Genomic DNA, 12,746 nt, shown 5'->3' on the forward strand with positions numbered 1-12,746 from the left:
TAAAATTATGTTTCTTCGGATTTTATATATGATTCATTTATTTTCCATTTATATATGGAGAAACGGAACGTTACAAGCAAAAAACGAGCGGATGGAATACCAATAATTATTTGTACAAACCGAAAATATGAAAGAAAAAAAAAGATTTAACATAATGAAAAATAAAATTAACAGAAATCCCACAAGAGCGTAATAAAAAGAGGTGCAATGAAACATATCAATCATCATAATATTAATTCAATAGAACAAAAGATGATACACTTATCATCCTTCCTAAATTTTTGTCAGTTACTCAAAAAGATAACCAACAAGAAAAATCATAATTTTGTAATTAATAATAAAAAATTATTACTAATAAATACGTATTCCTTCAACAATTAATCCTTCCCTAGCAAACAGCTGTTTTCCTAGCTAAAACAAACTTCTTCCAAAAATCAGTAACTTCCCTTTGAACATCAATTTCTGTTTTCTTTCCATTATTCTTGATCATCAAATTCTCCTCCCCAGCCTCCTCCATTTTGGCACTCAACCTAGCCGGAAGCGTGTCGAGCTCATGCAGGACCTTGACAATGTCAAAGACGAGACGCTCAGCCAAGGTTCGGGAGAAGTCCTCCCGGATTACGACGCGCAACACTGTGACGTGTTGCGCATCAGCTGGCATAGTGTAGGCCGGGACAATCCACCCGAACCTACGAAGCATCTCGGAGACCTCAAATTCGTTGTGAAGTCTATTGTCCTTGAGAGAAAATGCCACCAATGGGACACCTTCATCTTTGGAGACTATGTTGAAACGTCCTGTGTTTTCAAGTCCTTCCCTTAACACAATTGCATTTTCACGACAATTTTCCATTACATTTCGATATCCCTGCAATTTAATTATCAAAAGTATATTGAATATATAATTAACAAAAAAAATTATATTTCAGAATCATAAAATTTAATTAATTGTAGCAATGTCATATGATAAATTTTACCTCATAGCCCAACCGGATAAGCTGATAATATTGAGCAATGACTTGGCTTGAACCTACATTCGCACAAATTTATATTATATTGGCTGGACCAAATTATAATAGCATACAAAAATTATATTATATATCTAGAAAATGTTTGAGAAAGTCGTAGTCAAATAAAAAGAAAATTACTCGACTCCTCAAAATTAATCCAAAATGGAACAAAAAAAAGTATATATTTTTTCCGTGCCATATTATGTAATGATATTTTACTGATCATGAAAATTTAAGAAAAAAATAAAGAATTCGGACACTTTTGTCTATAACCAAGCCATATCTTTTTGTGATCGTAAATGATCATTTCATTAATTAAAGATAAAATAAGAAGTTAAAACTTAAATTATTTCTGAATTTACGAAGATATGTTTTATTTGAGTTCAAGATCTATCGAAAATAATCTTTTTTACTTTAATAAGGTAAAGATAATACTACGTAAATACCAGCTTCTTCATATTTCACTTGTGAAATTATATTAGTTATTGTTGTTGTTATAAAAAAACGTCTTTTTGTTTCTTTTTTAAAAAAATTAAATGTAAAGTATGTCATATAAATTTGGATGAGAAGAAGTTGAGAAATTGAAGGTTTACCTTTGGAGAAATTGAGAGTAAAAGTAGGTTGATCAGCACCAAGATAATTGATGTGAAAAATGAGTTCTTCAGGCAAATCTTGTTTAGTCCTCCAAATAACCCAACCAATACCAGCATAGACAAGCCCATATTTGTGTCCACTCACATTAATACTTTTCACTAAAGGAAGCCTAAAGTCCCATTCCAACTCTGGGTAGATAAATGGAGCAATGAATCCACCACTAGCCGCATCCACATGAATTGGTGTGTCCCATCTGCCAAAGACAAAATAAATAAATAGAATACAGAAATTTCTTTGTTTATTACTATAAAAATAATATATCCGATGTAATCTCATCGGTGGAGTTTTAGAAGGATAAGATATACATAGATTTTAGTCCTATTTTTATTTGGTGGAGAAGTTATTCCTAATAGAATCTCGGCTCCGAAAAAAGTTATCGAAACCAGTTTGAAAACCAAAAACAAAAGAGAGAGAAAAAACAACAAACAGTAATAAAAATTGGAGGGTACGATCATTATTATTTGTTTGATTATTCACATATAAGTAAAAAATACTCAAATAGTCGTGAAGTTATACGCGAAGTCTAAGAAGGATATGATGTACACAGACGTTACCTCTACCTTTGTGTGATAGAGAAGTTATTTTTATCAATCTGCTCAGAAAAGTGTTACCAAAAGAAGTTTGAAAACAAAAAAAGGAAGAAAAATTAACAAACACTAATAAAAATTGGAGGGTACGGTTTTTTTATTTTATTTTTTAATTACTGTAATAGGCGTGAAGTTTGAGAAATAAAGAAGAATATCTATATAGTCATTATTTGTATAGCCATCCACCTGACTGCAACTATAAATAATTGATAATTTGTGTATATCGATTAGAAGAAAAAAAACGATCAATTGGATGGATTATTTGTCCAAAAAATATCACTTTGAAAAGTATAAGAAACCTTTAACATGTAAGTAAAATATATCTTTAAGTATCAAAATTATCATTTAAATGAGAGGTAATGCGAGTTCCAATATCTTTTTATTAAAATGGGTGGCTAAAATTGAATAATTTTCAATATATAGGACAAATTAAAAAGAAAATTAGAACACATAAATTAGAGAGTAGATGTAGTTTACCCAGTTTGCTTGTTCTTTTCAATCAAAAGATCATTCAAGAGTTTGACATCTTCAAATTCTCCATTAAGAGTTGAACCCAAAATAGCAGCAACGCAAATGGTGTTCTCATCTACCATTTCCACAGCTTTGATTGGGTCCATCACATAGTACCCTTCCCTTAGCTTCACTTCTTTCAATTCCACTTCAAAGTAGTTTGCAAATTTCTCCCAACACACCTAAATACATATATATATATATATATATATATATATATATATATATATATATATATATATATATATATAAATAGGCCCAAAAAATAAAAAATTTTGCTTTAAGTATAACAAGTTCTTGAAATACAATTACAGAGTGAGGAATTTAATTAAGTAAGAAGACTTGATATACTAGATTTTGGACTAAAGTAATTTTTGAACTCCCTTTTCTATTGAATTATATTTTTTCTTTATATCATGGTGATTCAACAATTTTTACATGTACAAAAGCTTGGTATGGCTTTTTGAATGAAAGGAATACAATTGAACTCACTTGCACCCCCTAGCATCGCACCTTTTGGAATGTGTGTGTGCATTGTGGGGCTGATTCCGTGCATTTCCCTCGAGTTATATTTATTATTAAAAAAATTTAAAAACATATAATCCTTCCCTTCTCTTTCTCCTGTCACTTTTTCCTTTCCCACATTTTAAAGAAAAGATTAATTAAAAGCATAATTGAAATAAATTATCCTTATTTACTTTTTATCAAAATTTATACTGTTTTTACTTTAGTCACATTAATGTCTCCCCACATGTATCACATAAAGATCAATTCTCTCTTGCTACGACCTCAACCGTGGAAAGTAGACTATTAGTTAAAGAAAAAAGACTATTATACTAAACGCGACAAGTAAAACGGTATACCTGAACATTGGCACCAGTAACGATGTTGGGCTTATCATAAGGCTTTCCCTCAGCTTTGCGTTTGTTTTGCCAGTTTCTCTTGAAGGCCAGGCCCGCTAACATTATGGCCTCTGATGAGCCCACTGTGCCCACACCAATTGCTGTTTCTTCCTCTTTCAAAGGCGCGTTGAACAAACGCGCTATGATGTTCACGCATCGATTCTGCAATTTACAGAATAACTATTTTTATAAATCATGCGGAAGATAACTAATTGAATTTTTGTCTAGCATATGACGTTTATATTAAGTTTTCATGGTTAAATTATAAATTACGTTGAGAATGTATATTTATTAATGATAAAAATTTACATACATACACTATATTTATATCAAATCAATCAATTAAATAAATAAAATAAATGCACACCTGTCATTTCAAAAGTTGAGTCATAAAAGTGTAGGTATTTTTAGCAACTTTGTAATGACATGGGTATATTTGTTCCAAAAGTTTTTTTTTTTTTCAGAGGTCCCCGAAGGGACTTGTTCCAAAAGTACAAGGACAGGAGAAAATACTACGAACCCCGCGAGTTTTTCCGCGTATTGCGACCGCCAAACTAATAAAAAGTCAGATCTTAAGTTTTTTTTTATTGTCACTTTGACCCCTACTTAAAACTTTTATTTGTCAACAGTTTGACCAAAAGATTAATCCAGATATTAGCAAAGGGAAAGGAAAAGAAAAGAATACAGAAAACATTTTCTTCCAACTGTTTGCCCCAAGGTATAGACACAACAACAACATACTCGTTTAAACTCACAATTAAAGTCTAAAGATTAAAAGTTGGAAATACATAAAAATAATTCACGATAGTGCAACAAAAAAATATTTACTTAATTGTTACATGCAAGTAATTTTATTTAATATTGTTGATTAGTAACTTAAAATAAAATAAAATAAATAGGTACTAATTAACATGTTAAAATTACATTGATAGCACCAAAAAGATCTTTACGTAGTAGTCGTAAGAATTCGACAGAACACAATAACTTTAATTATATCTTGCATTTTTAGTTAAAAAAAAGTTAACTTAATTAAAGTGTTTAAATAATCTATTATGTTAGTCTCATTATAAAATTCAAAATTCATAAATTTAAAATTCTGAAGCCGACATGTAAAAGGGAAGAAGAAATTGCCTGAAGCTCAGTGGTAACAGGGTATTCATCCATGTCAACATAGTTCTTGTTAATTGAAGACATCATAAGCTTATCACATTCTGGCTCCATCCATGTTGTCACAAATGATGCCAAATTCAACCTTGGATTGCCATCAAGCATCAACTCATCATTAATTATTTGGTATGCTGCCTCTTTTGGTATAGAATTCTCTGGCATCTCAAACCTAAAATAACAAAAAAATGTTAATAAAAATATTCTGATCAAACTAAGCGTGTTTATAAGTTAATATAATTAAAATAAGAAATAAAAATATTTTGATTAAACTAAACGTGTTTATAAGCTGATATAATTAAAAATATTCTGATCAAATTAAACGTGTTTATTTATTAAATCTTAAATACACACTTTAAATTAACAAAATTTCTGATTTCGATATTGGCTATGGTGTTTACCTTGGAAGCGAAGCTCGAACATAGCGAGAAGCAAAGGTGGAGTGTACAGAAACATCAGAGTCAGAGGAGGTTTTTGAGAGAACCATTGTTGTAAAAATGGAGATAAAATTAAGAACAAATTTTTTTTTGAAAAGAATGGAAGTTTAATTAAATTTTGGTATAAAAGAAAGGAAAACTATAATGACTTTTTTTTTTTTTTTGGGTAATCGCTTGGAGGGAAATGGAGAAAAGGGCTATGGGTATTTATAGTTGTCAAATTGTTTGGTGACTTTCTTGGAAGGCTATCACAAAGGGCATACTTGTGAAGAACGTGGAAATTGATCTTGTCAAAGTCTTGATATTAGAAAGACTATTGAAAAGATTCTGTGTAATATATCACCATGTTGACCATGTTTTTTTGTGCTTGAATTGTTATAAATTGAACAAAGTCCAAGAAATACTATGTGCTTTCAAAAAAAAAATACTACTATTCAAAGTATAATAGTTATATTGAGCAAAGTCCAAGAAATATTTCGTTCTTTCAATAGAATACTATTCAAAAGTAATACTCTTAATATGTTTGTATATTGAACAAAAGAGAGAGTTTCTTCGAGGAGAAAGGACTCACCATTCAAATCAAAATTTAAAGTTTGTGAATTTAAAATTTTAAGTTATAATTCTTTCAGTTATTAGATTTTAAATTAAATAATATATATATAATGAATTTTTTGAGCTAAATATTAAAATTGAATTAAAATTATTGAGTTCGATCGAACACTCTAGCTCTCCACTAGCTCCACCTCGGTAGCGTATGTTTGAATTTTGTATAAAAACAGTTTTTTACAAACAGTTTTTGAAATTTTGGAAAGGAAAAAAATAATGGATCAAAAAGCCCTTATATGTAAACAATGTCTAGTTTACATTAAATTAGTTACTCTTTGAACAATAATTCATACTTAATTAAGTCTAATTTACGACTCTTAACGATTGTTTAGCTCTGTTATCTCATTTGTCTTAATAAAATTCCGTTACATAAATAAAACATTCAAATTTATTCTTTTTTTTTTAATTTGACAAGAGAATCCGCAATAGTTATTGTTCGAATGCGTATTAGGTAAACTTTTTTTCAGTATAATAGCCTGAAAATCACACAAGAGAGATAAACTACACTAGAAAAAACCTCATCTCACAAGTTCAACCGAAAAATATGCAGGTCCACTCCCTTCACTTAAAAGATCACTTGCTCAACTAACTCGATTACACTTACGGATCATTTCCAAATTAATTCTTATTTATTAATAAAGAATACTTCAACAAATTAGGGTCAAGAATAAGAAGCACATTATATTCTTTGGAGAGAGAGAGAAAGCGTGACGTTCTACATATGTGAATACTACTTTAAACATTGTCTCCTTTTTGCGGATATTCTTATATTCCAAGTAACAAATAACTATAATTAATCACCAAAGAGAAAAACACCCACTGAAATGAACAATTCCACTGCCTATTTAACTTTGGCTCCATTGGTTTTACGCGTTTTCCTCTCTACCTTGCTGTTCCTTTTTTCCAGAACCAACTCTTGGTATTCTGTGTTCGCCTCTTGGTATTCTGTGTTCGCCTCGAATTTTGACTAATTCATATATTCATCTGTCTCCATATATGAGAAACACTCTTTATCGGGGGTGGAGTTATATAGAGATCAAGGTATAAGAGTTCATTTAAACTCAATAATTTTAGTTAAATTATTGTATTTGTTTTAAGAAATTCATTTAACATGTCCATCTGTTCAAATAATTGTTTGTCTACTGTTGACTTGACACAAAGTTTAAAGTAAACAAGTTTTATAAATATTGTGGTTTTAAATTAGGCTGAAATCATAAACGCCCCCCTAAACTTGCACTTATTTTTCCCTTAGACACCTAAATAATGTTGTTTTCCTATTGAACACTTGGTTCATTCAAAAAGTATACCTATCAGACATACCTGGCTGACTTGACACTTAACTTGAGCATTAAGTGGAGAGCGTGTATGTCACGACCCAAAAATCGAGGTCATGATGGCACACATCCTGAATCTCATCCCAATGTGTAAGCCCAAAAAATAACCATACGAGACTCCCAAAGCGGAGTCAGACCACAATTATACACAATAAACGAACAACAATGAAATTATCCCAAAACCTAGTGTCATAAGTATAAAGAATATCTAATACAAGGTTCGAGTCTGAAAATACAACATAAGTCTCTGAATGATACAAAAGACTGAAAAATAAAGATAGACTAGTGATAATTCAAATCCCAGGACCTCACCATTAATTTGAGAATACATAATCTGCTAGAAGATCTTCTGCCACTGAGGTACCCTGACTAGTATCTGCGTTAAAAGGAGACACAAAAGTAAGGGTGAGTATAATCCACATGTACTCAGTAGGTTTTAGCTGACTGAGTTTAAGAAATTAATCAAACCTATGAAATAAACTAAGGAATGCTTCCACCTGCATACAGTAAAGTCCCACTCCAGCATCAGTGCAGCCAATTTATATAAAATGGTGCAAATAAATTAATCTCATAACAACAGCTCATAATCATAATTAATCAAATAATTCAAGCAGTACAGATATCAATGCAATGCAATGAAATATGATGATGCAATGATGTGGTGGTACAATGGAATCAAGACTGTCGCACAGCCTGTCGTATACACCTGCCGAGCTGTGCTACCAAGTAGGACCCATGGGGGTCTCACAGACCATATACCTCAATCACAATATCTGATTATCCTTATCACCTCCTCGTGGTCAAGGATTGACAATGTATCTACTATCCTGCTGTAAAACTGCCTCGATCAGGGACTCAAGATACAAAGGTTTAAAGGCGTTTCATTTTCTTTCTCAAAAAGAATTTCAATATTTTTTAATTTTTCATGTTTCATGATATGATGAATGAGGATAAATGCATCAAAATATATATGGCATAAAAGCAATATTCAACTCAACATATAGTACAAGGTTCAAAGTTCTCAAAACTTAACCTACATAATGATACTCACCCTCAATAAATAGCAATGAGAAGAAAATATCTCAATTTAAGCGTTCACCCCTTTCTCAATAATATTTTAATACTTAGGATTGCTCAAAACACCCAACTCAACCCCTCAGGCGAGCATCACAAGTCAAATAATATCCTCAAGCCTCTATCCCAGGCAAATCATGAATCACATGCTCTCAAAGCAAATAAAATAACAAATAAGGCCCCTACACGGGCTATGTAATACAAATAAGCCCCCACACGAGCATCACAATATAGATATAACATTCTCAACTTATACTACAACCCCATACCCAAATCTATAACATATGAATAACTAATTACCACATCTTAGTCTCAAAGAAGGATAGCCAAACCATCTTAATTGCCGAAATCGCACTCGAACACCTCCATCGGACCAGAAACTCTCGAATTTAATACCCAAAATGACAACCCACTATCAACAATGGAACATACACATCACAAGGAATCCAATGACACCCATATTGATAGGTTTCGGAATAGGAGGTAAAATGATCTAAAAATTAATTATTTTTAATAGGATCAAATCTGAAATTTTATTTGAAAATTATATTCTACACATCGATCAGAGTTTGTGGCTGAAAAATCCATTAAAATAGAGCAAAAATCAAGTTCCAAATCATGAAAAATATAATTTTCTAACTTGGAAGAAAACCCCATAACCCACCTTTGAAAATTTGATTTAAAGATGTTTTGGAAGATAATAATTACAAAAACTGGTAAAAGATAATCTCACCATGATTTTTCTTGCGGAAAAACTCACAATTTAGATCCAAGAATCATTAAAAACGGAGCTAAGATGACCAAGAAACAATCTTCCAAAATTCATTAAAATTCCAGCTCGAAAAATGATAAAGGCAACGGCTCAATTAGCGAATTTTGAGCTCACCATTATGTTCTTACGGAAAAACTACACAATTTAGAGCCTTGAATCACTGAATTCGGATCTAAGATGGCCAAGAAATCATCTTCCAAAATTTACAAAAATCTAAATTTGAAAATAGTCGAGGCAGCATCTAAAATATCAAATCTTACCTCCAACGAAGCTTCTAATCAAGATTCCGATCTCACCAATGGCCTCCCCATGAAATTATCTTGAAGATAGCCTCTTGAATCACCAGATTTGGACTTGAAAAGCTCAAGAAATGAGGGTTCAAAGTTGAGAGAAAAATATGCACTTTTGCATCAGATTTTTCTAATTTTTGCATTATTTAAAATCTTCAAACGGACCCTCGTAATTCGTTTGGAACCCAATAAAACTAAACCAGATATGCTACCCTATTAAATTCAATATTCTGGACTCAATAACGCATTCAAAATTATTATAGGAGATTATTTTAATAAAAAGTGGATCCCACATCAAAGTTTCATTTTAAGTCAAATTCCACAATGGGCCTCGGGATTAGACCGAAAACTTTAAAAAGCAAACGAAGGGTCGTTCTCAACCAAACTTGATATTTCATAACTAACCGCACTGTCAAAATTTTTATCCAAGTGCATTTTCTAAGAATGTTGACCAAAGTCAACCATAGGCTAACTTTCAAAGTCAAAAGCGTCAAATGGCCCCAAACTCGTATTGATTGCCTCGATAGTCATGCCAACAATGCTACTATCCTAATTTGGCCATTCCGGAGCTGATGGAACCATCAAAATTTAAATTTGAGGTCTTCTTGATCCGAAACTCAAAAAGTCGCAACTAAACCAACTTAGGCCTTCAAAATACCAAAATGGGCTCGGAACCTCTAAACATGCAGTCAACACTTCTTCTATACCAAAAATCATCCTACAAATCCAATAGAGTCGTCGGAATTCCATTCTGAATATCGAAACTCCGAAAGTTGACCAAAGTCAAACCTTGACCTAAAATTCCTTAAATTCCCAACTCAAGACATCAAATCTTTGTTACAACTTCAAAACTAATTCCGTAAGCTCTTCTAGACCAATTTCTACATTCCGTAGTTGCTGGAATTGATGGAATTCCATTCCGAGACCCGTAGCTTTGGTTGGTACCAAAAATCACCCTTTCACCTCTCTATAAAACTCAAGAATTTGCACAATTTACAAACCATTAAGATTTTGACACTTTCAACTATACAAATCGATCAAATAATACTCTAGGGGCACTAAGGATAGGGATAAAATGGTAATTTTACATAAATTTTTAAAAGAATGACCCTCAAGGTTATTATAACATCCACCACTAAAAAGGATGTTCGTCCTCGAACATAATACGAACATAAGACGAACATAAGAATAAAGAAAGTACCTTGGGTCTCAAAAAGTTGAGGGTAATGGGCCTGCATATCAGACTCTAACTCCCAAGTCGCCTCCTGAATAGGTAGATGCCGCCACTGTACCTTGATCGAAGCGATCTCCTTGTTCCTGAGTCTACAAAGCTGCCTATCTAGGATAGCTGCCGGATCCTCCTCATAAGTCAAATCCAGACACAACGCTACCACATCATAAGAAATCACATGAGACTCATTCGGTATGTACTTATGAAGCATGGAAACATGAAATAATGGATGGACAGCTGACTATCTAAGGGGGTAAGTCCAACTCATAAGCCACCCCACCTGCTCTCCTCAAAATCTTAAATGGGCCAACAAACCTCAGGCTAAGCTTGTCCTTCTTACCGAATCTCATCACACCCTTCATGGATGATATTTTAAGCCACACACAATTACCCACCATGAACTCTAAAGGACGAAACTTTCTGTTAGCATAACTCTTCTGACGACTCTGTGCTGCTAATAGTAAACCCTGAATCAAGCATACCCATTTCATTGCATAACTGAGTAAGTTAGTATCCAGTGCATTGACCACAACAAAATCAAACCACCTAATGGGTGATCGACACCTAAAACCATACAATGCCTCAAATGGTGCCATCTGAATGCTGAAATAATAAATTTTATTATAGGCAAACTCTGCTAAGGATAAGTGTTGGTCCCATCGGGCACCAAAATCAATCAATCAGGCCCTAAGCATATCCTCCAACACTTGAATAGTCCGCTCGAACTTACCATTCATTTGGGGATAAAATGCTGAACTCATCTCTAGTCACATACTCAAACCACGCTGCAATGCCCTCAAAAAGTGAGAGGTGAACACTGAACCCCGATCTGATATAATTGAGATAGGCACCCCATCCAGCCTAACAATCTTATGAAGATAGATCCTAGCTAATTGATCCACATTGTAGCTAGTCTTCACCGGGAGAAAATGGGTTGATTTGGTCAATCGATCCACAATCACCCAAATATAGTCATACTTACCCAATGCCATGGGTAATCCAGACACAAAGTCTATAGTGATACGCTCCCATTTCTATTCGGGAATGGGAATCCTTTACATAGTACCGCCAGGTTTCTGATGCTCATACTTCACTTGTTGGCAATTTAGACACTTAGTCACAAAATCAATAATGTCCCTCTTTATGCCACATTACCAACAGTGTTGTTTCAAGTCATGAAACATCTTTGCCACTCATGGGTGAATCGAATACTTAGAACAATGAGCCTCCTCTAATATCATATGTACCTATTCACCAACCTTGGGCACACAAATACGACCATTAATCCTTAAAACTCCTTCCGAATCAAGAGAGGATGATTTTGCTTCACCAATCAACACTTTGTCTTGAATGGACCTCAATTTTTCATCTTCAAATCGGTGTGTACGAATCTGGTCCATCAAAGTAGACCTAGCCTCCATAAAGACCAAAATACCATGATGTAGAAATATCAAGTAGGACTAACTGTCTAGCCAATGACTGAACCTCCAATGCCAAAGGCCTCTCATCATCCTAAAGGAAGGCCAAACTACCCATACTAGATGCTTTGAGACTCAGGACATCCTCCCCCACATTAGCTTTGTCCGGATGATAAAGAATGGTGATGTCATAGTATTTCAATAACTCTAACCACCTACGCTACTGCATGTTCAGATTCGGCTGAGAAAAGATATATTTAAGGCTACATAGTGGTCAGTATAGACCTCACAATACACTCTATAGAGATAGTGCCTCCACAACTTCATAACAAACACCACCGCATCCAACTCAAAGTCATGAGTAAGGTAGTTCTTCTCATGTACCTTTAGTTGTCGAGAAGCATAAGCTAAAACTCTATCTTTTTACATCAATACACCACCCAAGCTGACTCCCGAAGCATCACAAAACACAATAAAGACCACGCCCTCCTCGGGTAAGGCTAGAATAGGTGTTGAGGTCAATAACTCCTTGAGCTCACCTCACACTCATCAGTCCACTGAAATTCCACGGTCTTTTGAGTTAGCCTAGCTAATAGGGCTGCAGTAAAAGAGAAACCCTGAATAAACCAATAGTAATAACCTACCAACCCAATAAAACTTTGAATCTCGATAATTGAAGTAGACCTAATCTAATCAAGAACTGCTGTAACTTTGGCCGGATCAACCATAATACCATCCTTGGTCACCACCTGACCCAAGA

The 12,746-nt window shown here is 33.5% G+C and overlaps 1 protein-coding gene across 1 annotated transcript; it reads right to left on the reverse strand.

Moving 5' to 3' along the window:
• Positions 1-203: 203 nt before the first annotated feature.
• Positions 204-5,419, reverse strand: LOC129871095 (glutamate decarboxylase 4). The gene is made up of 7 exons (XM_055945967.1): positions 5,226-5,419; positions 4,792-4,996; positions 3,622-3,822; positions 2,726-2,940; positions 1,601-1,854; positions 975-1,027; positions 204-865 (listed from the first exon to the last, which is right to left on the reverse strand). The coding sequence occupies exons 1-7, from the start codon at positions 5,309-5,311 to the stop codon at positions 389-391; spliced, it is 1,491 nt and encodes a 496-aa protein (XP_055801942.1). The 5' UTR covers positions 5,312-5,419; the 3' UTR covers positions 204-388.
• Positions 5,420-12,746: the final 7,327 nt, after the last annotated feature.

This window comes from Solanum dulcamara, chromosome 10 (assembly GCF_947179165.1).
Source record: "Solanum dulcamara chromosome 10, daSolDulc1.2, whole genome shotgun sequence".
NCBI lineage: Eukaryota > Viridiplantae > Streptophyta > Magnoliopsida > Solanales > Solanaceae > Solanum > Solanum dulcamara.